A 27,432-nucleotide genomic window follows, 5' to 3' on the forward strand; every position below is an offset into this window, starting at 1 on the left:
TGTATACTTTTTGAATGATTAACTCTTTAAACAAAAATTTAAATGGGAAAAATATTTGCTAGGCAGTTGTCTGGGTAGTTTGGACAAAAACCAAGCAGAAGGCAAGTTGTAAGGATGTAGAACTGAAAGGGATGGATTGGGGGGGGTGGGGGTGGGTGAGTGGGTGGGATTTTTCAAGTTTGTGTGTGTGTGTGTGTGTGTTTGCTTTTAAAACCTGATGCCCCTCTCCACTTAGGCCATACCTGACAATTCAGACAGGCTAGTTTTCCAGAGTTAAAGAAGACTGAGAAAAAAAAAAAACACAAATAAAAGCAATGTAAAAAAAAAAGCCACTGAGAAATGGGGAACTTACTGAAGAATTTAACTTGATAGTCAGACATGAATAGTTTGATAGACAGACAAGAGGATGACTTTGGCCTAAAGTCTGTCTGTCCTTATTGCGAAGTGTTTAAGAAAAAAGGCAGTATGGCTAATAAATTTGCTGTAAGGACAGCTATCATTAAAAGATTTTCTTCCATAGTTAGATATTAATTTGGGCTATTTTATTCCATCTCCTCCTTCTTATACTGCCTTGCACTGGATATTAAGTAACCTTTTCTTGAATTCTGGAAGCCGGCTATTTATAAATTCCTTAAAACTGCAATTTCTCCCAGTGATAAGGTCTATTAAGATAATGGTATCAACAGTTTAAATGGTTGTGATGCTGCTAGAAAATGTACGTTTAGTTTGCCAGTTTATTGCTAGTACTAACATTTCCATGTCTGAAAGCAATGTTTAGATCCTGGCTTATCTGCTAGTATAGACAGTGCAAAACGTCCCCTTGTCTGCAGCAGGATTTGAATGGTTAGGGAATACTGCCTTTTCAAGGATAAGCTTCTGTATCAAATTTGTATGTTTTTCTGTGTCATGTGGTTGACTCTTTCCAGGAAAACAAAAATGCACATGCTATCTTTCTTCCTTCAGTGGGCAAAGTTCTTGTTTGAATACCTATTTCATTTGTTAGATTATTTGTAGCAATATTACTTCAATTTTTACTGGGCGTGTTTTCTCTTTCTAAATGAAAAATAACTGTTGGTATGGAGAATGCATTGTGGTTTGGTTTTTTTTCCTGCAGTGTTGTTGAAGAGAATTGTATTTAAAGAATACAGCTGTAGTTGGTGAGAAGTGTTATGTTAGTATTTTAGCCATTTGGTATGCTACATTTATAAGGCATCTCCTCTATAGACAGTGTACCTGGTTAAAAAAAAAAGAAGAAAAAAGATGTTCCCTGACAACATCACTCAACTTCTTACTGTTTTGTCTAGTTGGTAGTATAAGTATCTAATAGGTTTTTGTTCAAAACATAATTAGTTTCCAATATGATCTTTATTAATAGAGTGTTATTGCAAGGGGTATACTGAGCTAAGATAATTTACACAGCAGGAACAATTAAACAGCACCCTTCTCTTCTGCTCTTTCCCTGGTACGGAAGTAAACCAACCTAAAATCTCATGTGTAGTCAGTGATTTGAACCTTTTAAAACAGGGCTATTTCATTTGCATGGTGTATTATTCATAGTTAGTACTTCCGTGTTGCATAACTTCAATACTTTTTCTTCTTCCAACAGCAAAAACTCCCCATTTCTTGCGTCTTCAGAGTGTGGAAGTCAATGCAGGACAATTTGCTACTTTTCAATGCACTGCCAATGGTGGAACAGACTCAGGTGACAGACTCTGGTTACAGGTAATTTCTTTGTTTTGTAATGCTCTGAGTTCTGGGGGGAGGGGAGTTCATACTCTGAAAAGAATGTAAAACATGAACAATAATAGGGCTGTCCAATTCATCAATATGAGATTTTAGAGCACCTTTGAACTGCTGCATAGTAGGCGTTCTGTTGTGGAAAATGATACCGGAAGATTTTCCTCCCTTGTTTCTATGGGATGCCTTCTTAAAAATAAAGGTACTGTTTTTTGTTACATGTGGCTGTCATGAGTAAAGGCTAAATCCCCAAGGAAGAGCACATGACTTTCTTATAATGTCTGTGCTGACTAACTGCAACATTATGCATAATAATTTTCTTGGCTTACCTCATTTCTGTTTAGTATTTTCAGCTGAAATTGCATTCTTACTTTTTAAGACTGGAGAAGACCAGTATGACCGTCAAATCTGACCTTCTGTATTATAGAGCCAAAGAATCTTAGCTATATTCATTGAATCCATAATTTTTTACTTATTCAGTAATATAGCTTCTAGGTAGGTGTCAGATCTTGATTTAAAGACTGTCTCCAACTTGTTTTCTTTCAGTAAAGACAGTATCCCCTTATCCATATATGTAACCTTGTATCAAAAACATGCATCTTACTTGATCTCTTTAGTAATGGGGGTGCAAGTTTAACTGTCTTGCTGCCATCATTCCAGATTTGTCTGTTCTCTACAGCAAACAATAGTCTATATTTGGACTTAGCATTAGGGATATACCAACCTCCAGATCCCTATGCTTTCCATACGTGAAAAACAACCTGCTAGGACTGGGTCTGTGAGAAGGAAATAAGGGTGCCTAAAACAGTGCCTAAGGAGATCAGTCAGATGAAACTGCAGTATGTGAAGAAGGAGGGATAGGAGAAATTGAAGCAACAGTAACAGGTGGGACTTAGAGATTAAATTCTCTATTTTTGTTGTTTAAACGATTTCAGACTTTTACTATAGTTTTCCTTTCACATTGCACTTGGTGCAAAATTTCATCAAGCATTTTGGAAATGATTCATTTAAGTGTGACAGGTTAAACAGCTGAGTAGTTACAAGAAAACTGGTGCACAAACAAGTAAGTAAAACCACTTGAAAAGCAAAGACTCGTATTTATCTCTATATGAATGATGAACTGTTAATGTCTATCCAGAAGGAGCCAGATCAAATACAGCAGAAGGGAATGGAAATCTCCTTTGTTTTTATTTGGGTTTGCATGGGTATTTTCAACCTCTGTGCTGATATAAGGCTGATATTTCTCTAACGCTCCAGCCCCTTAAAGACAGTATTACAGTGTTGAATTGGTAGAATTAGACTCCTGTCTTTTCTAAGCCACTGAAATTTTTTGAGAGAATGTTTTTTCCAGCCATGGAAAGTATTTAGCACATAGTGGAAAATAATAGGTTGCTGTTTCATCAGTGATGACCTTTCTAGAACCTTTGAACTCTTGCATAAGGCTGTTGTATAAAATTGAAGGTAGAATTCAATATAGGGAAATCCATAGATTTCAGGACAGTATAATTTCAGCTTTAACTTTTTTTCACAGAATTTAGGGGACACATGAATCCTTTGCAAGGCTGGAATGTAATTTCTTTATTTTAGAAAATAAATATCTGTCTAGATTTTATGAAATATAAAATCGTTCTTCTTAACAGCAGTAGCAATTCCAGAATATTTGCTGAGCTTGGTTAAGTGATTCGTTGTTTATACATGATTATGAGATTTTTTTTTTCCTCTATGTGAAGGATAAGAAAGTAGTGACAGATTGAGTTTTTGAGGAATTTTGTCTTCCTGCAGGGCCACTGTTTATTTATCCTGCCCGTGCAACTACAGGTCCCTTTGGTAATCAGTCCAAGGTTGTGCAAATTCCAGGTGTGCCTTTGTGTAAGAACATTTTTAAAATTGACAGGACTCCTGGATAGCTTGGATTTATTTTTGTACTTGTTTGCCAGTTTCCACAGATGTCTGCTGCAACTTACAGTAGGATCTATCAGACAGCTCCATGTCTGGGATGTTGCAAATCAAGGCTGTGAGATAGTTTCCCAACAGAATTAGCTATATTTTACTGTACTAGGTCACTATGGGGTAACAGATCCCCAGACCTTGGAGTTCGGCATCAATCAGCTGAGACCGTCTGGTTTCATGGTGTGATATTGAGGAATTTTGTATATCTCATGACACTGCCACGGGACCGTGAGTACAATGCAGCTATCTGTAATAGCTGTCAGAAAACATGGTATCTTCTACATCATAGGACTGGTTAAATGGATGTAAAAGATGCTTTCATTCCTGGTAACAATAGAACCAATATTCAACTACAAAATATCTTAATAAAAGACATTTTTATGTACACTAGAGCCAGAATAAAATGATCACCATTCTCTGGAGATATTTGTGCTAGCACTCAGGTAATAGGGATTCAGGTTTTAGTGGTACTACAAGTAGGTCATGCAATCTCTGTGATATGCCTAGCTTGTCCACCAGTAATATTAAGCCCTTTCTGCCATCCTTTTGGCAGTTTGTTTCCTTAAATTAATAAAACCTTAAGGGCAAACCATAGTAAATAAATAAATACAGGTATGTGATTTTATCAGGGGCTTCTCAGCATGTCTGCCATGTAAGTCATATCAGGAGGCCTAATCTGTTTGGATTTGGCGATTCCAGAATATCATGAGATAATTTGCTCCCAAATGATTTCCAGTACCTGTCATTTTTTTTTTCAGATTCATGTTGTTAGTCTGGAGTACGGGTAAATTGCCAGGGTGAAATCAGTGACATTTCTGTCTGTTTCCAGTAGTGGCAGGATTTAGTGGCAGGATTTTACTCCTGTACTTCATTCTCTTTTATATAGTACCTTTCAACTTGTATGCAGCAGAATACTTCAAGTTTAGTAGTACACATATTTTTGGTGAACAAATAGTTTTCTTTTTACAGTCTGTTAGACTGTGAGGGATATATGTTCCTTAAAACAAATAAATAATTGTAACTTGGTTGGTTATTTTGGTATCCTTGTCCTTGCTGAGTAGTTGTTGGAAACAGCATAGATGTTCTTAGTTTAATAATACCCAGGCCTTGAAGCAGTCCTAAGTGAAATCATATTTTATTTCCCTCCTTGTTTTCTGTTGTTTTTTTTTTTGGTTTTTTTTTGCTTTTCAAGCCTATCCCACTCTTATTCCCTATGGAATATGAAGTCTGTTAATTTACGGAGTATTATGAAAGTTTTTGCAATTAAAAGGGTGATGGGGGAACCAAAATTCATAGGTTAGCTGCCCAAATTAGACCACTGAGCCATGAAATTTGTTTCATGATGCTGTGATCAGTATTTGCTCTTTCAGAAAAGGGAAGACAGAAAGCTGTTTACCTATTCCATAGTGCAGTGCTTTGCAAGAAAAACATTTTTCCTGATCCTGCTAGGCAGCCATGCACTCTAGTGCATGAGCTATGATTGCAAGCTTGTGAGATAATTTGTCAACAACTTGTGGGTTTTTTCAGTGATATCATTGCAAGTTAAAGTCAAATGAAAGGACTCAAGAATACAACACAGCCTCATACAAGCTTGTTTTTGTTGTTGTAATTAGTGTCAAATTAATAAGGTCACTGGGTAGATTGTATGTTCATGAACTCATGTCCCCATTAGCTTATGTTCTAAACATAAACATACCTTAAAAATAAATCTGATGACACTAATGAAGGAATGTTTATAATTAACAGATGTGTTCCATCTGCTTATATTTTATCACATCTGTGGACAGCACAGGTTATTGTCAGTATGGGATGACTCTTTCTGTTCCATTGAATGATTGAACAAAAATGCCATTCCTGTGCTCTATCCTGTGTTCCCACTGTAAGGACTGTAGCAATTGCTGTAATTTTTTTTTAATTAAACAAATTCCCTTTGAAACTACAGGCTCCAGGAGTTGATAAGATAAAGCACTAGGCACTAAAGGAGCTGGGAATCCCAAGGAATGGAAATAAACTTCAGAAAAAATCCCAAACACTTGTAGGTGGGAGCCAAAGTTAGAATTTGGAAAGAAATTAACATGTGAAACACAGAACAGTTAATGGTCAAGTGAAAGCAGCTGAGACAATGTCTTCTGAAAAACTTGTGCTACTATTAGCATTTAGCAAATTGGCACAAGAAACACAAATCTGTATTATAGGAGAAAGAGGGTAAAATTCTTTTATGGAAGTAACCTTCTTTTGGTGCAGCCTACAGCATTGAAAAAGCAAACATTTTGCTTTCCACCAACACGTTTGAGCCAGGAGTCTAAATTGTAGCTTGCAAACTAGATGGAAGTTTAGAAAAATAAAGATTTACTTAAAAACAGGTAAATTTGTTCCACTACGAGCCCAAGGTATACACGTACATAGATTTTCTTCTCTGCAAGTGTTATGAAGTTTGAACTGTCATGTTTTGAATATTTACATAGAGAAAATACTACATTTAATAGTAACTGAAATTACAATTATTATGAAGTGAAAATTGCTTAAATATTAAAATATTTCCAAGGCAATGTTCAGGAAAAGTTGTGCCTCTGCAGCCTTAAAAGTTTGAACCTCTTGAGCCTACCTTTTTAAAGCTATATACTAACATTTTGGTTTTTTTCTGTAGAATCCCCATCTCTTTCAGTATAGTGGACATACTCATTTGATGAATAGCTCCTTAATAAGTGGGTTCCTTCACACAACTGTATTTAGGGCTTCACTTGCTTACTAAATACTATACAAATCAATTCTGAAAACAGGTTTATTCATTTTCTGATGGAATCTTTTCTACTAATCTTAATGCTTCAAAATAATTGAGTTGTTGTTGTGGGATGGATTGATATAATCATCAACAGAAACACTAAGAAACAAAAGCAAAATGTATCCCTTTTGAAAGTAGTGTCTGAGACATCTGGACCTGATTCTCTGCATGCAAGGCACTGAGCACATGCTCAGTGTCTGCTGATGTTAGTTGCAATAGCAAGCGGCCAGTACTTTGGGGAATTGACCGCAAAGACCAAAATTAGGCTTCCAGAATATCAGCATACAGTTAGAAGAGTCCTGGGAAAAGTTTAAGTGAAGTGACATAAGGTCTCTGCGATAGAGGCACATCTGTTAAATTATGGAATCACACAGATTCTGCAATTGGATTGTTTGTTCCTTAGCTTCTCAGGCCTGGCTCCATCTCTTCATTTTCCCACCCCCGTCTGCTGCTGCTTCTAAGTTGCAGCTGGTTCATTCAGTTCCCTCTATGTGCTACTTGTTCTTAGAACGATCTAAAGTGTGACTTCAGCGAAACTGCTGTTCAGAAGATACCCAGGTATCATGAAATTCCATTTTAATATCAAACCCAATCTTCTAATACTAGTTTCTAAAGATTTGTTGTAGCATCACTAAACGTGGCAGTTGTATTTTTCAGAAACTTTTACCTTGACTCATTGTGGGTATCCTTTCTTGAGAGAGGTTCCTCAAACAGTGGAAAGCTACAGTTGATGAAAGTCATCACTTCACTGAAGTAATATATTTTTCCTAGCCTCATTCTAATGTGTGGTTGAAATTCAAATAATTAATTAAAAAATTAATTCTCAGACACATAACTTTTATTTCAGAAATACAGACCTAAGAGTAAAAATTTGTTGAAGGCAAGCAAATAACAATAGGATCTCAGGATATGTCTGACAGCTGTATATAAGCATCATCATCAGACCTAACAATAGCAGGAGACTAATGGATATTCTCTGATAGAAGGGGAGAGGGTGAAATCTTTCACACCAATGTGTTGTCATTTAACCCCAGCAGCAACTAAGCACCACGCAGCCGCTCAGTCACTTCCCCCACCCAGTGGGATGGGGGAGAGAATTGGAGCAAAAAAGATGAAACTCATGAGTTGAGATAAGAACAGTTTAATAGAACAGAAAGGAAGAAACTTATAATGATAACAATAATAAAATGACAATAATAAAAGAATTGGAATATACAAAACAAGTGATGCACAATGTAATTGGTCACCACCCACCGACTGATGCTCAGTTAGTTTCTGAGCAGCGATCCACCCCCCCCAGGCCAACTCCCCCCAGTTTCTACACTGGCCATGACATCCCATGGTATGGAATACCCCTTTGGCCAGTTTGGGTCAGCTGCCCTGGCTGTGCCCCCTCCCAACTTCTTGTGCCCCTCCAGCCTTCTTGCTGTCTGGGCATCAGAAGCTGAAAAATCCTTGACTTTAGACTCAACACTACTTACCAACAACTGAAAACGTCAGTGTGTTGTCCTGGTTTCAGCTGGGATAGTTAACTGTCTTCCTAGCAGCTGGTACAGTGCTATGTTTTGAGTTCAATATGTGAAGAATGTTGATAACACTGATGTTTTCAGTTTTTGCTCAGTATTGTTTAGACTATAGTCAAGGACTTTTCAGCTTCTAATGCCCAGCCAGGTGTGATGGGTTGACCCTGGCTGAACACCAGGTGCCCACCAAAGCCGTTCTATCACTCCCCCATCCTCAGCTGGACAGGGGAGAGAAAAATATAACAAAAAGCTTGCGGGTCGAGATAAGGACAGGAGAGATCATTCACTAATTACTGTCACAGGCAAAACAGACTCAATTTGGGCAAATTAACTCAATTTATTACAAATCAACCAGAGCAAGGTAATGAGAAATAAAATGAAATCTCAGAACACCTTCCCACCACCCCTCCCTTCTTCCCGGGCACAACTTCACTCCCAGATTTCACCACCAAGCCCCCCCCAGCGGCACAGGGGGACAGGGATGGGGTTTACACTCATCACACGTTATTTTCTGCCGTTTCACCTCCTCAGGACGAGGGCTGATCACACTCTTCCCCTGCTCCAGCGTGGGGTCCCATGCACGGGAGACAGTCCTCCACGAACTCCTCCAACGTGGGCCATTCCCACAGGCTGCAGTTCTTCACGAACTGCTCCAGCATGGGTCCATTCCACGGTGTGCAGTCCTTCAGGAGCACACTGCTCCAGCGTGGGTCCCCCACGGGGTCACAAGTCCTGCCAGAAAACCTGCTCCGTGGGCTCCTCTCTCCGCAGATCTGCAGGTTCTGCCAGGAACCTACTCCAGCGCGGGGTTCCCACGGGGTCACAGCCTCCTTCGGGAACCGACCTGCTCCGGCGTGGGGTCCTCCATGGGCTGCAGGTGTATATCTGCTCCACTGTGGACCTCCCTGGACTGCAGGGGGACAGCCTGCCTCACCAGGGTCTTCACCATGGGCTGCTGCAGGGGAATCTCTGCTCCGGCGCCTGGAGCATCTCCTCCCCCTCCTTCTTCACTGACCTTGGTGTCCGCAGGCTTGTTTCTCTTACATGTTCTCACTCCTCACTCCGGCGGCAGTTTCTCCCCCGTCCCAACTTTTTTTTCCTTCTTGAGTATGTTATCACAGAGGCGTTACCACTATCACCGATTGGCTCGGCCTTGGCCGGCGGCGGGTCCGTCTTAGAGCCGTCTGGTATGGGCTCTCTCTCTCTCGAACACAGGGGAAGCTTCCAGCAGCTTCTTACAGAAGCCACCCCTGTAACTCCCCCCGCTACCAAAACCTTGCCACACAAACCCAATACACCAGGGCACAAGAAGTTGGCACACGACACAGCCAGGGCACCTGACCCAAACTGGCCAACGGGTTATTCTATACCATGGGACGTCCCATCTAGTGTAGGAACTGGGAGTGGGAGCGGGGAATTGCCGCTCGGGGACTGGCTGGGTGTCAGTCGGCAGGTGGTGAGCAATTGCACTGCGCATCATTTGTACATTCCAATCCTTTTATTACTACTGTTGTCATCTTATTAGTGTTATCATTATCATTATTAGTTTCTTCTTTTCTGTTCTATTAAACTGTTCTTATCTCAACCCACGAGTTTTACCTTTTTTTTCCCCAATTTTCTCCCCCATCCCACGGGGGGTGGGGGGAAGTGAGTGAGCAGCTGTGTGGTGCTTAGTTGCTGGCTGGGGTTAAACCACGACAAGTGTTATCAACATTCTTCTCATACTGAATCCAAAACATAACACTATACCAGCTACTAGGAAGAAAATTAACTCTATCCCAACCAAAACCAGGACACTATGGTTTATGCATGCAGAATGCATGCTACTTCATTTGCAGCCAAGAAACTAAGAACAGTATCACTGTAATGGCCTGTCTTCTCTACCCTATGTAAACAGTTTGTTACCCGTTAATAAGGGATTTGGCTTTTCTTCTTGTCTTTCCTGAAAGCCGTCTTTCAGCTAATTCAGTGTATCTTTTTTTGTATCTTCAGTAATCTTTTGCTGAAGGTATGAAGAGTATGAAATATTTTATTCCTCTACATACAAAACTGCAAAACCTATACGCATTATATATTATTTATTCACATGAAGAGATACAATCTTGTGTCAGAGGGAGTTCTGGAAAGCAAATTGTTTTCCTTTGGAATACACGCACACGCACAAGTGAGAGGTATCAAAAATATCCTTGTGAGAATGTAGAACAGTGCAATGACTCCTAGCAAATTATGAAAATAAAATGTATTTATAGGATATACAAAATAGTTAGTGTGTGTGTGCATATGCTTGTTTATGTAAATCACATAAGGTATCCCAGAAGGTGAACTCAAGTCCTGGAGTTTCATAAGATTTTTTTGTTATGCTGTAAAGTCTGAGGCTTTCACATAATTACTGTTTCCATTGCTAAGTCTGGAAGCACTTGAGGAAGAAATGTTTCAGCCATTTTTGAGTACTGAGATAATGAAGCACTATTTTATCTGTTAAATTGAAATCATATACATATGTAACAACTTAGTAACACAAACAGGTGAAACTATTAATGTAAACTGTACAATGAGATAGGCCTAAAGATGTTCTTTTGAATATTAAAAAAAAATAGTTTGGGTTTGATCAGTAGGTGCTTTTGTGTACTACGGGAGTGCAGGAGATCATTCTTCCTCCTGCTCATAAATATCTCACTCTTCTGAGACTGGTCAAACCATCTTGTGCATAGCCAATTGTCCCGAGTCCATTGACCTGAGAAGAACTTTAATGACATCAATCAACTAAAGATTTTGCCAAGACTACACACATCCCAATGCCTGTTCATCCTGATGTGGTTTTTTTGTAGATAACCTGAGATGATTTTACTGTTAGAAGGATAATTAGTGCCCTGTGGGAAGGAGCAGTAGCTGTTACTGAATAAATGAAATTTAAACTTTTTTAAAAATTCAGGTATTTAATAATATTTCTGGGTTTTGGTATGTTAATTTCCTTGTTTCCCCCCTCCACTCCAGTATGCCTGTCTTGCAGTCAGTACGTACTGTATATTTTCTGTTAATTGTCATTAATCAGTTTTAGTTGCTTTTCATTAATTGCATAGTAATCTTACTATATGACAGAAAAAGTTCTATGAACAGCAGAATATAGGAGGTTTGTGATGTGTGTCCTGTTTGTGTTACCCAATGTCTAAGGAGCTGTGATCTTTGATGAAATCTTTTCCTTCATTATCTGCCTTAAATGTGAATTGTCTGATGCCTATAATACACTTTAGCTTATGTTTTGGGTAACTTTGCAGAACTGCAGAACTGTGCTGTTTATTTTTACTGACATGGTAAGAACTGAAATACTCCTTCAAATTTGCCTGGATTTTGTTCGGAGGCTTTAAATTCTTTGAGGAGAAATGAAAAGGTAACACATGTATGGATGGTCTGACATTCTTACCAATTTCCTTATCTTAGGCTAAAAAAGAAAGAAAGAACAAAACAAAACCAAACCCATGTTTATATTTGACTAATAGAAAAACTTGTGCACGTTAACAATTTTATGTAGCATTCATTATGTATACTGATTACACTTCATAATGGATAATAATGAATTATAGAGATGAGTCAGAAGTACTGTTTAGCCTCTTTGTTACTGACCTGGACGCTGATAGAGTGCACCTTCTGCAAGTTCACAGACAATACAAAGTTGGGAGGAGTGGCTGATGCACCAGAGGGTTGGGCTGTCATACACAGGGACCTTGGCAGGCTGGAGAAATGGGCAGATAGGAACCTCATGAAAATCATTAAAGGGAAGTGCAAAGTCCTGCCCCAGCGAAGGAAGAATCCCATGCACCACTACACACTGAGGCCTGAAAGTAGCTTTGTGAAGAACCTGGTGATTGTGGTGGACAAGTTGACCATGAGCTAGCCATGTGCCCTTGCAGCAATGAAAACTAACAGCCTCCTGGGCTGCGTTAGGAGGAGTGTTGACAGCAGGTCGAGGGAGGTGATACTTCCCTTCTGCTCAGCACTGGGGACACGCGTCTGGAGTGCTGTGCCCAGTTCTGGGCTCCCCAGTATAAGAAAGATATGGACATGCTGGAAGAGATTTAAGGGACTGGAGGATCTGACATACAAGGGCAGAGCTGGGACTGTTTATTCTGGAGAAGGGGAAGGATCAGGGGAGATCTTGAAGGGAGTAGAAATGCCAGAGCCAGACTCTTCTCAGTGGTATCTAGTACCAGGATAAGAGGCAGTGGGCACAAGATGAAATAGAGGCAATTCCACTTAAACATGAGAAAAAAAATATTATTGTGTTCAAACAGTGGAACATGTTTGGAGAGGCTAGGGAGCCTCTATCCTGGGAGATACTGAAAATGCAGATGGATGCAATCATGAGCAACTTGCTGTAGTTGACCCTGCTTTGAGCAGGGGGCTAGCACTACATGGTCACCAGAAATCTCTTCCAGCCACAGTTATGTAATGATTTAAAAATCACTATTCTTGTCTGTAGCATTTAGCAACTTTACTGATAAGGAAATACTGAAATAGAGTTTCTTGGGTGAGGTGTGTGCCTACATACACACACTTTTTCAATAATCGATTAGATTAATCTTTTTTCCCATGTTAACCTCTCAGTTTGTCTTTGAATTTCTATTTCTGTCAATTTATACCTCTTATTTCTTACTTTACTTCTGTCGATCATAAAGGAAGAGAAAGGAAATTCTCAGCAATAAGAGCACACAGAGGAAACCCAGCAAAGCAGTTGGGATGGGGTTTTGGCTATCAATGAACACTGATCTATTAAACCTCTGATCACACTCAAATTCCAGCAATTTATGTGGGAGGAGTAGTATATTGCTAGGAGAGTGTTGGAAATACAAAATCATCTGTTAATGCAGAGGCTGCAGTCCAGTACTGTGTATAAAATGCCAGTAGTAGAGGAAGTGGCAAGAAGAAGCTCCTTTTCATATGGTTTATAAGTGTGAAGTAAAGAAAATGCAAATAGGTACTTTGAAGCATCTGTGGAACAACGTGTTGTTACCTGTATATCCCTGTTCCTTATCACTTACATAATTTTTACAGCACAATTTTATAAACATCTGTGTACAATATTGTGTTAGCTAGTTGGGTTTATGTTTATTTTAACTCTGAGTTTTAATTCGCACAAACTCTGTCACAATAATTTTTTAGGAGGCAAACTTCAATTTTTCTGATTTTCTGAATTTTAAGAACTTTGATAAAATGTGATAGAAGGATTTAGTTTAATTTACATTTTCTCTTTTCCTAAAAAGAGGCATAAGAAAGAAATGTGACAAATCTCACCTTTCTGAACATTAATTCAAACTTATAAAAATTTGAAGTATGTTCACATGTATTAGAGATCCCACACCAAATTTTTGGGACAAAGTATCTAAGTTTTTTTTAATTGTTCCACTGTAGCTGTGAGCAAATGCATATACTACAAGCTTTATAACTTATGACATAAGGTATAAAAGGCATATACTTAGATTGTATGAAAAGTCAGGTACATTTTTGAATATGTATACCTACACTTCCAAACCAGTTCCTCTTACAAAAGAGTTAGATTAGGTGCTCATCCTTTGAGGAAGATGAATGCATTGCTTATGTGATGGGCTTTGTTGTGAACAGTTAAATCGCTTCCCTCTGGGCAAAAGGGCTGAAGGCTTCATCACACTTACAGCAATCCCTTTTCTCTCTTCTGTGTGTTGGGATGCAATCTCTCATCAGGGATAACACCAGCCAGGCTTTTTTACCTGGACTTACTGGTTTTATTCTTATGTGTATATAGATTTAATTAATCTTTCTCTGATGCTAAGATTTCTCTTACAGAATCTTCAATTATTAGTGATACCAGAGACTAGGAGAAGTTAATTAATTATGGACTGTTAACATTAAATCCCGGTGAACATGTGCAAGAAACAGAAAGACATCTTGAAATCAATGTTATCTGTGAGATGTTTTGACTTCAGTGATGTCTCAGAGCTGACCATTCAGCCTAGTGTTTTTATTAGTAAACTATGTACAGCTGAATTTGCAAAATGTTTTTGGAGTGTGGTAGGAATGTACAGTAAAGGTGCCTTTCTCCTTGGACACCATCTTTTCCTGTATAGGTTAGTGTCAGCAAGGCTGAGTGGCACATCAGGTGCTGTGTACACTTATTACTGGCATGACTCTCTGAGTCCTGAGATTGCTTTAGGACTAAATTCTCAAAACCAGGGAACTGACATACTCTCAGAAGTGTTGGAAATGGGTTGCCTGTCTGCTGTCCTGTTTTTCCATCCAAGTATAATGAAATCTTTCCTCCACAGCAGTGTGCTGCACAGGCTGGTTCTTGCAAGGGAAGCACAACTGGGGATCACAGAGATACTATGACCAATGAAATGCATAGCTGAAAAAACTAAAATGCTTGATGGTGTGATAGCTACTCTGAATCTGTATTCTAGCCTTACACTGCTTGTATGAGATGGTGCCGCTGTAACAATGGAGACAAAAATGAGCCTTATGTTCTTCTGCTTAGAAACATTGCAGAAGCCTGACTAGCAAAGCTGCTCTTCAGGGTAAGCCTCCCGATCCACCCAGACCACCCTGCCCCGCACAAGAATCAAATGTCAGGAACCATGAAGAAATGTCAGTGTGCTTTGTTATTAATATTTAAAAAGTGCAGATAAGGGTAAATGGAAGAATAAACTTCACTCCTATCTTCATGAACCAGCTCCACCATTCCTGACTGATATGGAAGCTTAAAATTTTATCCAAAGTAGTTGATTTGTGGTGAAAATACCTGACAGAAGCAGCTATTAAGTTTTACATTATGACGTTAGTCAAAACTTTTAAATCAGAAACTGTCCAGATCAATGAGCACTGCAGACCACATTGGTAGTACCAAACAAGAAGCTACAAACTTTAGTGGATGTGCGCAAATTCAGTGACTTTAATTCAAGAAAAATGAGCAACCCTTGATACAGTAGAAAAAAAAGAAGTACTGTAGATAGAGGGGAGAGAGGTCCTTATCTCTGTGGTGGTGCCAGTCAATCATCAAGTTGCAAGGAGTGATAATGGGTGGTGTTCTCCAGATGCCTTCCTTCAGCACCTGTCTAGCAGAGGTGGATGCTGCTCTGGCAAGAGTGTGTTTGTGACACTGAAATATGTATTTTTTTTTCAACTGTTCCTGCTTGTGAAGGGAATATGGAGTCTGAAAACTTTTAATATAGGTATTAAAATTTTTGCCTTGAAAAAAACCTTTTTATCACAAAAATATAACTCTTAATCCTCTCTTCGGTAATCTCCTGTGACCAAAAGAGATTTTGGGGAAAAAGTAAATCTGAAAAATATGTGAACTGTAGAAGTTTTGCTTTTAGAGGTACACTGACTGGAAACTCTATGAAATCCCCTAGGACCTTGGTTACGGACAACAGTACAAAACCTTAAGACAGCTGGAGACAGCTTGGGAAAGTTTGTTTGCAAGTAACCTGAAAAATTAGTAGATTTGGATCCTCCTCATTTGCTGAAGATGCCCTGTGATACCTTATATCTATAAAGAGTGTCAGAAGTGCCACTTAAAGAGCCATTATTATTTTTATTTAACAAGGATGATATGAAACCTGGACTCTAGACAAAAAGTTTCTGGTAACAGGTAGTTGTTCTTTCTTCTTCCTTTTTCCCGTTTTAGAACTGTGTCTCAGATACTCAGAAACTACCAGATACATACATTGATTTGCAGCAAATTTGCTTACCTATAGACATTTATGGACATACGCAACTTGGAGGGGATGCACATAAGTCTTTACCTCTCCTCCATCCCTATCCATCCCCATATATATTCTCATTTGATGAAGTGACCCATAAGAAAAGTTGTTCTGGGATTACCTTTACCAGTCTAACCTTTTTGATATTCCTGTCTGAATTTGAAAATGAAGCAACCCAAGTAGCGTTCTCTTTTCAAGAAACTCAGGGTGATGTATTAATCTTCCAGTTATTCTGGATTCTTAAATAATATAGCACATCGTGATTAGCAAACCTGAGATAATGGAACAGTTGACCTATGCCACGGGGGGCTGGTTAAATTCAACTTGCTTTTCAAGAGCGTATTAGGTATGCCTGTTTCTGGACCCTGAAGACTGCCTTGATATAAAGCACAGTTCAGCAGCAGTAGAATTACTTAGGGACACATATGAGTTAGGCAATTGATGAAGTAAATTCAGTAAGCTTTCTGTGCTGTGCTCTTGGACCTTTGGGAGAAAGAAACAGTGACCTTTACAATGAATACTGTAGTTAAAATGTACAAAATTACCGCTGGGAAGTATTGTGTTCAAATTGGAATGGAATGGAGGCTTCTTTCTTAAGACCAAGGTCTGTTGAAGCTGTTTTGAGGCAAGGAGAACCAAAGTAAAGATTAAATTAAATTAAACCCAAAGGGAAGATGATAGGAAGGAAACAGAGCAGTGGGGGAGGTGTGTGTTGGGGGTGGGAGCTGTTAAACTATGTGACTGACTCCGTAATTAAGACCGAAATACCTCCAGCCAAACCCATTCTACATTAGCTTCCCTGTTACATGAACTAATGTGTACCTTATTACTGATTCTTATTGTTATGGTTGTCTTTATTCAGAAATTACGCTGTTAGTGTTGAGGAGTTTACTATAGCTTTCTTTAAACATAGTCGTGTCTCTTCTTGCCATTCATTCCTCCCATTTGGAAGAATCTTTTCAGGAAGCTGCTGCCTCACCCTTAACAGGGCATGGTTTCTCATCATCAGATACGTGTGCACTTCGTTCTTGGCTACTTCTTCCTTACCTGCTTTGTAGGACTTAGTATTCCTTTGGTTTTGCCTGCTATTCTGGTTGTTTAAAACTTTGGAATAGACTTCAGGTTGTCCCCAGAACTTGCATGTTGGATTTTCTTCATCCCACACTGCTTTTCTTCCCAACAAGATAACACTTTTCCAGTGAAGAGAACATGGGACATAAGTGCACTGTTTTTAAACTCTCCTGTTATGTACTTGGATAGAAAAGGCAAATGCCTGCATTTGTATACTTTGCACTGCATGTATGTGTTGTGGTTTAACCCCAGCCAGCAACTAAGCACCACGCAGCCACTCACTCACCCCCTGCCACCTGGTGGGATGGGGGAGAAAATCGGGAAAAGAAGCAAAACTCGTGGGTTGAGATAAGAACCGTTTAATAGAATATAAAAAGAAGAAACTAATAATGATATTGATAACACTAATAACATGACAGCAGTAATGATAAAAGGATTGGAATGTACAAGTGATGCGCAGGGCAATCGCTCACCACCCACTGATCGACGCCCAGTTAGTCCCCAAGCAGCCACTCCCCCCAGTTTATATACTGGGCATGATGTCCCATGGTATGGAATACCCCGTTGGCCAGTTTGGGTCAGGTGTCCTGGCTGTGTCCTGTGCCAACTTCTTGTGCCCCTCCAGCTTTCTCGCTGGCATGAGAAGCTGAAAAATCCTTGACTTTAGACTAACCACTACTGAGCAACACCTGAAAACATCAGTGTGTTATCAACATTCTTCTCATACTGAACTCAAAACATAGCACTGTACCAGCTACTAGGAAGACATTTGACTCTTTCCCACCTGAAACCAGGGCTGTATGGATGAAAATTGTGCTAATGGTCTTTACTTTCTCATTTTCTCCACTCTGCTCCTTCCCAGCCCCTCTGTAAGCCTGGCATCTGCAGAATTCCAAGCCAGAGTATTTAAAATCCTTTGTATGTTCTCTTCATTTTTTAGCAAGGTGTTCATCTTAACTCTTGGAATTCTTAATACAAATAAAAGAATGATGAGAAGTACTTAGAGTTACATATTTCAAAGAATTAAGATACAGTATTAGATTAAATTACTTTATAAGTAGGGCTATAAGTTCAGGAAAATGCTTAGCCAATACATAGATCATTGCCATAATTTCTATCCAAAGTATAAACCTCTCCGTTAGCAAGAGTTTTCCTAGTACTCTGTTTTCTGCAGGTGTTTCTGAGGATGTAGTTCCCCTACAAATCATTTTGTATTCTATCGTGTGCTATTAAAGATGAATGGAGAGAAGATTTGGAATTTTTATATATTGTGTGAATACTGACAAATTGTTTGAGAATAGTAACTCTTCTAAATTGCTGTGGAATTTAATGTAAAAATAAAAAATAGATTGAGCATTGTTTTGGGGTTTTTTTCCTTTTAAAATCTCTATGTACTAATAACAGATTTGCTTGCGTCAGAATGATACAAAACAATTTCAGTATGTAAGTACAGAGAAACTGCTTTGGGTAAATTACACTGAGTTTAATGGCTCCAGAAAATCTAGTAATGTCTTTGTTTACCTTATGTATGCTTAATTTTATCTTCAAATAGATGTCATTGCTTAATATTTGATAATGTGACTACTTAATAATATTTTACAGTATTACCTGGCAGCTCCAGCCAGCATTTAGGTTTAGTCATAATAAAAAGAGATTTATGGCGAACTATGTGATTTGAAGAAAAGGCTCCGTTATCAAATATTAAAATATTGAAAGCTGAAATCTTTCTTGAAAGGTAAAATAATAACATTTTGCTTGAATGCCAATTAGTTACACATGAAGAGTGCAATTCTGGCTCATAGCAGAATAATTCCAAACAGGACAATAATAATCTTTTTCCAGCACGGCCTCATTACTTGAATGAAATACGCTTGTGAACTTACACAGATGGAATAAATACAAGATAATCACAGGTTCTGTGGTGGTTCTAATCTAGACTGACAAACAGTTACCGTGGTTATGAAAGCAATTCTAGAAATTCAGAGGTAGAGCCAACTGTCTTAATTACTGGACTGATATGAACTCTGTGAAGCAATTTTGTTGGTATTAATTACTATTTGATTTAGATTTTATACATATTTTCAACAAAATTACTTCTGGCACTGCTGATATTATTTGAGATCCCACTGGTATGACTCTAATCACAATTTTATAAATGTGCATATTTGAACGTGGGATAATGCAACCCCTTTGTTTTATTAAATGTATGAAAAGCTTCTTAATCTACCTGTATGGACATAGGGTAACTGACCGATGTTTTCTTTTAAGTCTCTTCTGGCAAAATTGTTGAAACATGCCTTGAGATTGATAGATGCAGTAGTAGTGCTGGATATAACATCCCAGAACTTCAATCCCTTTGAATTACTGCTTCATTTTTGTTAAAAGTATTTCTGAAAGGTTTAATATATATCTTGTTGCTGCTAAATTGCTGTTCATTTAGAAGACTTAAGAGTTAGTTCATTGCCTAAAAGTGACTGTAAGTATAATTTAAATAACGATCAACCTATTTCTTTACATTCTAGTTTGCCTAAAATGGAAAAATAATGTGCATTTTAAAATGCTTTAAGCTGTCTCTGTATGCATTTACTATGCTGGTACCAGGAATATGGATTTTCAAGCTATGTATATCCTGAGGTTAAATTAAGATTTTTTTTTTATTATCCCTATATGTTAAACAACATGTTGTTTAATAGAAAATTTCTTACAAGTGACTTACCAGTTATATATTTTCATTAGTTGGCTTGAATAGCATTTTTAAATATGTATATATATATTTTTTAAAAGCTTTCTCTGAGCATTTGAAAACATAAGAGTTGCTCAGCAGCCAATGGAATCTGTTATTTTCAGTTTTGGATCTCAGCATCTTGCAGTCTTTGTTTGGGGTCAAAATTCTGCTCTAAGAAGGTTAGACAGCTCTGCCCTGGGGACATGGCCTTTTTAGTCCAAGTGGGTCTGGCATTAAATGATTATGGCAGTTTCCTCTTTCCAAAGAATGAAGTGTCCTGTTCGCACAGTTCTCCGAGTCCCAGAGGCAGGAAAAGCTAGCAGACTTAATCTATAGTAAAGCCTCAGTCTTTCATATGGCAAAGCAGTAAAAAAGAACCATATTTATCTTTGAATTGTATTTAAAACAAACAAACAAATAAACCCCACCCAGAAAACAGAAGGATATTACAAATTTGCTCCAACAACCTGTTTTAAAGGGTTCTAATACAGAGTACCATAGTGTTGCATTGTAAATCATGAATTTTATACTCTTTTCTGGGATTGGATTAGTAAATTACAGACTTGTCATTTTTTGTTTAATTTTCACTAAGATGATGTATTTGTGAAGACTCAGGCTTCCACATAAAAAGTGGGAGTTTGCGAGACCTATTGGTAAATTTCAGAATCTATCTTAAAAAACCTGATATTAAGGTTTCAATGACTATAATTAGTAAAGCAGTAAATGATCTCTTTTATTTGTGGGACTTCAGAATGTTGCATTAGTGAATGTTAACTTATTTATGTGAATGCTACTGAAAATAATTATTTGTAAAGAAATCATAGCGGGATGTACTAATATGTTCAATAAACGAATGTTCATTTGATATAAGTTATTTCTAGGCGTTCTAAATGAAATATCTATTGACAATCAGGACTGGGAGCTTGTAATTTATCATATAGTGTGCTTAAAGGCGTCTGTTAAATATGGAAAAGAAAATATTATTGTCATTCTCCTCCAAATTTTGGATAGTTAACTAACCCATAAAAGTGATCACTGTCAAACTTGTGCAGCTTCCTGAAGACACTGTGTGGTAAGTCAGAGATAATAAAATGTGAATCACAAATAAAGGGAGCAAAGCTGGCTGTTTGGGTACAGTTAAAACAGAAGCCATTCTGTATTCGTATATCAAATTGTAAATAGCTTTTTTTCAGACTAAAAATAGTCTTTTGCCATTTGTCCATTGCTGAAATAAGAGTTTGGGAGAGGTTGTAGGGATTTTTTTTTCTTTTTTTTTTTCTGTGCAGCCTTTTCAGCTATCTTATCCAATGCCTGTGGACCGAACTTTTCTTATACTTGAATTCATTACCTTAATTACCATTCTTTTATGCTCAGGCTTAAAATTAGGTGGCTCTCCTACTCTTTTGCTGCTGTACCAGAAGAGAGGGAAGACTTGCTCTCGAACTGTATTTTTTCTTGTGGAAAGCAAAGCAATTATGTTTTTTAGCCTTCGTCTGTTCTAGACACTATGTTGTCCTTGAAAATATTTTTCTCAAAGAGACTAAAGATATTTATTTTTTTTTCTCCTTTGAGTACTAGTAGGAACTGTCATGCCAGTGATTTCTGTGGGACTGTTTTAGTTCTAACATTTAATTAGGCACTCTACGCTTGGGCTCTGTGAGTTTGTAATGTTTAAGAGAAGTCAGTCAAGATAATATTTATTAATAATAATCTCACACGTTTCACAAGTGTGTTACAATAGTAATAATAATAACAATAATAAAGGCTTTTTATTCTGGAGCTCCTTCATGAATTTTGAAGCCACCATTAATAACCTGTTTCACATCTGGATTTTGCTGGGGGGCAGAAATGCTCGAATCCTCTGTAGAGTCAAGCTGAGTTACTTTTAAGGCTCTGTTCATTTGAGTGAAATGATATGTGCCTCTGAAATATGCTTTGGCTTCTCTCTTTTTCAGTGAAAATTACTGACGTGAATGGATAGCATGTATTGCATGGCCATATAAGTCAATTATTTGATCAAATTAAGATTTCCTGTTGTAGAAGAACAGCAGTTAAAACATTTGAAATCAGGCGAGATTAGTGGGCTTGAGAATCAGCAGAAGGCAAAAAAGATTATGGGACCCCAGTGTAATAATAATTTATTATAAATGCTGCAATGCATTGATCCATTCCAATTTTCATTGAACATGTGAACAAAAAACATGGGAAATATGTCCTATGGGGCCAGGTATTTGAGCAGTTCGCTTCATGGACTGCTGGCAGTTTATATGGCAACCCAGGCTGTGGTGGTCAGGATTTCTACCGGCCACTGGGAGGTCTGACGGGGCTGGCGTGGTAGGAGGCAGTCCTCTGTGTGGGACCAGTGGGGAGTGTGCATTCATCATACCTTTCCATGGTCTCCTTTCTTCGCAGGCTGCAGATTAGGTAGATGTTATACTGCCTCATGGCATTGCCTAGTCCTTTCCCTTCACCACTTTCCCCCTTTAAGAGCATCCTTTAGCCTTTGCTGGGTGGGAACACCAAGAAATAATTCTTAAAATATTTACATGGTTCTTCAGTTGCGTTAAAACACATGAGAGTCCTGGTAAATTCTGGATGCAGGTGCCCCACTTGGAAGGGTGGGTGTACCAAGCAGGCTGGAGCACAGAGGGGCTTGTTCACACTCTAAATGAACTGAACTAGTTTAGGTACTAGAATTAGTCATTGTAAGGTGGTATGTTCTTCCCTAGAGAATAACTTACCCTATTTCTTGGCAGGATAAAGTAGTCTGTGTGAAGTTTCCTGATGTTGTGACTACAAGGAAGGACAAACTAGTGTGGGTGGATGTAACGTAAGCACTTAACTTGGCTATGCACAGAGTCCTTAAAGAGTCTGAAAGCTGCAGAAACATACTTTAAAACCATATGGTTTGTGACTGCTCAGCAGCTCTTACAATTAGGATTAATCAGTTACTGTCTAATGTAAAAAATAAAGTCACTTTTAAGAAATATTCATTCTCCAAAATCATAATTAACCTGCTCTGCTTGCTTACTGCTATCTGCAGCCATTCTTGCTAGAAGGATAATACAGTGGCAAAAGCAGTAAAAATAGTAGTTTTGAAATAGTAGTCTGAAATGTTTCTTTCCAAGTTTTGTTTTCGGTAACTGCCATGCCACTTTAGAGAAGCTGGTTTATCAGCAGCTCAGAATTCTAGGAATTTTAAGGAGCTCGCAATTATCTGAAGTAATTCTCAAGTAATAATTTAAGACTGAGTAGTTTTTAAGGCATGATAGTACATTCTTTGGGCATCTTACAAGCTTTTATTTTTTTTCTTTTTAAAAAAGCTGTGCATCACCCACATTTATATTTGAAGAGGAAATAACTCTGCCTTACCGTGCAGGAGAATTAGTATTTACTCTTTATTATACTGCTTCTTTGGCATGACTGGCATGATTAACTTTCACTTGGTTTTATGATTCATGGATGAGTTTAATTTTGTACTTTCAATATAGTGGCAGGTAAAGGCCATAACAAAACGAGGTCAGTATTTCTTAAGTAGGTCTTAAGTTCTGCTGGACAAACTACAAATTCCATGGCAGAGAAACAGACACCACCAGCTGTGTTGATGGTTTATAGAAGCTCGGCAGTGCAGGACCCTTGCTCTGCTTGAAGCTCCTGAAGTCAGAAAAACCTACTAAAAATAACCGGTATCATTACATAGCATCAGATTGTGCATATGCCTTGCTGGAGAGAGCGTCTTTTGGGAGCAAATGTTGTCACTAGATTTTGTATATGTTTTTTTCAGCCAGTTCTAGTAATTTGATGATTAAACATTTTTCTGATGATTTTTGAGTGTTCATAGTGCACATAGCCTATTTCATGGGCAGGTAGAGTGCAAGTTCTGATGACAATTTGACAGCCAAGTCTCTCTGCCCTCATCTTTGTGTCAGAGGTCACGGCAAGATGTCATCTCTGCCCTCTTCTGTCTGCTGCCCTCCCTTTTTCACTCCTCCAGACATGCACTGGATCACATGAGGGAGTAGGCCGGTAGCATGGGACTTACGCTGGACCTTGTGCTCCTTGGCTGTTAAACAGCTCATTTTCTTGTGCCCTGCATGCAATATGTTAAATTGAGGACAAGACACTGCACTGAAGTAGAAACTGCCTAGTTCCCAGTATCATGCTGAGGAAGTGAGACATGGAGACAGCTTCAGCCTTGTTGGTCATTCGCCTCGTAAATCTATGTCTAGTCTCTTCTACCTGAGTCACTGATAACCCTATGTGTAGGTGCTAGTGTATGAGAACCATCCACTGACATTTCTGTGCAAGCTGTGCAAGATGCATATGCCAAGTAGCGGGTGAGGAGGGGAAGAGAAAGCAGAGACTGAGTATGCTGGGTTTCATGTTTCTTTAAAGGAAATAACTTTAAATATTTGTGTAAAGCAAGCCAAGCAAGTAAATGTTACATTGCTTTTAAATCTTTCTATTAGTTAATCTATAAAGAGTTGAAAGCAGCTGTTCCAGATGAGTGGTTGCCCACTGATGGTGAATGGTTTAACTCACATGGGAAAGCAGTAAAGTCTCACACAGCGTAAACATCTGTAAAAGTAACATATACAGACTTCTGCTTTTATCTTGCCTCCCCTCATGGGGAACCTGAGAAAAATAAAATTGGTTGTCAGTATTTTTTTATTTTTTTATTTTATTATGACTAACAATATTCTTCATTTTTGTTTCTTCACCTAGGGTATTTATGTAAGGGATGCACCTTTGAAGGACATAAAAGTGTTCAACTTTCGCCGATTTGTAGCTCTTTTTAGTGTGGTAAATGCTACGAAGCGGGACGCTGGCAACTATCGCTGCATGATTCGGACAGAAGGAGGAGTTGGTGTATCAAACTATGCAGAACTGATAGTCAAAGGTATTTCACAATAAAAATCAGTGTTTGCATGCTCAGTGTATGGAATAATGACCTGCAATTGCTAATTCACCTATAGCCTTATATATATATAAGAATGTCACCTATGGCCTGTTACAGTTGATAAGAGGTTCAATAAATAGACTCTATTTATGTAAATCTTAAGAGTCTATCCAGCTGTAACAAGGGAATGACAGAAGTAGTGAAGGCTAATTAACTAGTTACTTGTTGATTGTTGTTTTAAGTATTTCCCCAAAATGCACTGTTTGGAACCATATGTCTTTACGAGATATTTTTTTAAAGTAAGAACATAATACTGGCTTTTACCTCCTTTGTGGAGATTGCATTCTAAAATATATTTACTGCAAAATATGAAAGATTTACATTAAAATGAACACATAAAATACACATATTTCAATATATGAAGGGATGGCTTTAAAAACAGCAGGAAGCATATATAAATAGAATGCATACAGGTCTGTCCATCCTTATTATAGAAAATTGCACTAAACCATTTTTTTAACATTAGTTGTATTTAAATTACATTTTGATTTCTTATTTTATACTAGTATTTTGGAGGAACACAATTTTATTTTTGTTCTATCAGAGACAAAAACAGATTCTGCAGCATCTAACCTGTGGAGCCACATTATTGTGTTATTTGTCTTCCCTTTCTGGTCCATTCTGTGCCTAATAAACAAGAAGTGAGGTGAAGGGCTAAAGGCTCTTTTCCTCTTCTTTCTGAAAACAATTTGATCCAAGTTGGCAAGGAGTGAATGAGTGCCCTAAAATTAAATCCACCACAGATGTGGGATTTTCCTCTGGGAATTAGGAAGGGCACACTTGCATCCTCTGATTTTAGAAACAGTGTCCTTTGTTGGGCAGGACTTTTTTTCTTTTTGGGATAGCATTTGGATTATCATGGATGATATCCTTGTAGCTGTTCTAATGGAATTAAAGACACTTACAGGCTAAGGAGTAACAGAGCAAGAAGTTTAATTTTTATGTAGTACCTTCTTGTCACTCTGCTTTCCAAATTCTGCTCTAGGTTTTATCTTTTGTGTTAAGATACAAATTAACCTTTCTTATGACTTAGTCACCTAATAAGAATCGGTACCTATTGCAGTATAAGAGCTTGCACAGTTTTTGTTGCAGACAGCAGACTGGATAAGGGGCTTTGTTATTAGTTGATCTGGGGTTTCCTCTTTTCTTTCTCTTAACTCTTTAATTATTTTATATATTTATAAACCTATATGGGATTTGTCAGGACTTTTTAAAGGTGTGATCCTTTTCCTAAAGGCAACTTCTATGTAGGACAATAAGCAAGGTGTAGGATAACTGTTACATCTGAAAATGTACCATGTATCTTGTTTCTGAAGTCAATATAGAAAGCATGTGTGCAAGAAGCTAGTAGTGAAGGAAGGATTTGAAGGACAGGAGGCACAGTGTCATAAATAAAGAACCAGGCCAAGACGTTAAAAACACAAAGTGGAAATTTTGCAGAAAAAAAGATCAGACAAAGTGAGAAGAACAATAGAGTTTACATTGAGAAGAGATACAGGAACATTAGCAGTTATGCTGTAGATAAGAATGAGTTTTTTTGAATTACATAAAAATTGAGGGGGATATTTAAGAAGAAAATGAGGCGTGGAATAATGGAGAAGTGATAGGGTTAGAACAATGTTTTTGGGATGAAGAAGGTTTGATTGGAGAGGAAGAAACTTGGGCTATGGGTTAGACTGGGGAATACTAGGTCACCGGTAGAAGATGCAAGAGAGCCATAATGAAGAAGAAACTATTTTCCAAAAGCAAGAATATGGGTTTAGTGGGTGTGTTTCAGAGAAAATGGAGAGAAACAGGACAAGACAAGGAAATAAGCAGTGTATGAAGATAACAAGGCAAAACAAATTGTAGTATTTGAATGGATAGATGAGGAAACAAATAGAGTGGGTGAGATGAGAATATAATTATAAAGCATGGTGGGAGAAAGGAGGTTATTTCAGTCCAAGCATGAAAAGGAAATGAAAGGGGTGGCCAAAAATGAAAATGTATGGAAGTCAGCAAAGAAAGAAAGTGTGGACTTTGAGCCCCAATAGGAATGATGAAGCATCTTTCAGACCTAATGCCAGTGAAAACAAGGAAGAACAGAGGCTGCCTGAAGGACGCAGATAGAAGATTTACTGCATCAGTAACAGGAGGTACAGAAAGCCAAAGAAGTTAGATTTTTTTTTCCAATTTCTTTGATTTAAAGTGTCTTAGTTTATTACTGCTCCTTTTGTGGTGCAGTAGATGAAATTGTGAAGTGTATCATTAAAGCATTTGTGCTTACCCAGATCCTTTCAGAAAATTTGCACTGGGCACTGTGAATAAGTGGATAGCCTTAGGGTGTAATCCCATTAACTACTTGTAGAGTGGCAAAGTAATTATGGTAATCCCCACTGCCTATACTGGAGCTTTTCTGAGACCACCTGCAGGTCATTCCTTCTGACTTAAAAAGACCCATTTCAAACATTGCACTGTAAAGCCTTAGATTACTATACTGAAATAGCAACATTATGGGCTAATTAGTAAATATGCTTTCTTATTGGTGGCATATAATTAAGAAGTTGTATTTCCTAATTTTTTGAGCAGCTTTTCTGCAATGTTAGTTAGCAGAATTCAAAGATAATGGATTGATTTCAGTGCAGCTGTATCTTTTTATTTTTAATCCATTACCATCAATACATCATGAAAAATGTACATTTACCCATACTGCATGTAATGCTTAGTGTACTTGAGAGTTACTGATGACTTAATAATAGTATTTGTAGAAACAATAGTGTAATTACTCCCCACTCTGTTGCAAACAATGAACCTAATTCTCTTCTCATTTACGCTAGTGTAACTAAACTGATTTAAGAGGAATTTCCCTGGAATTTACATTGCTAGGATGATAGGAGAGTCAACCCTAGCATTTGTAAGTTCAAGAGAATCAGTTCTTCAGATCTGTTGTGCTCTGTTTCATTCTGGTTACT

At 38.1% G+C, this 27,432-nt stretch overlaps 1 protein-coding gene across 7 annotated transcripts in view; it reads left to right on the forward strand.

Annotated features, from left to right (window-relative positions):
- The window catches only part of PTPRM (protein tyrosine phosphatase receptor type M), a 523,234-nt gene that overhangs the window by 179,544 nt on the left and 316,258 nt on the right, over positions 1-27,432 (forward strand). For all 7 annotated transcript variants that reach the window (XM_049830233.1, XM_049830234.1, XM_049830235.1 and 4 more), the window contains exons 5-6: positions 1,607-1,722; positions 24,247-24,421. In XM_049830233.1, the coding sequence (XP_049686190.1) occupies positions 1,607-1,722; positions 24,247-24,421 (291 nt within the window). The remainder of the gene's footprint in view (positions 1-1,606; positions 1,723-24,246; positions 24,422-27,432) is intronic.

The sequence above is a fragment of the Accipiter gentilis genome, chromosome 27, assembly GCF_929443795.1.
Source record: "Accipiter gentilis chromosome 27, bAccGen1.1, whole genome shotgun sequence".
NCBI classification, from domain to species: domain Eukaryota; kingdom Metazoa; phylum Chordata; class Aves; order Accipitriformes; family Accipitridae; genus Astur; species Astur gentilis.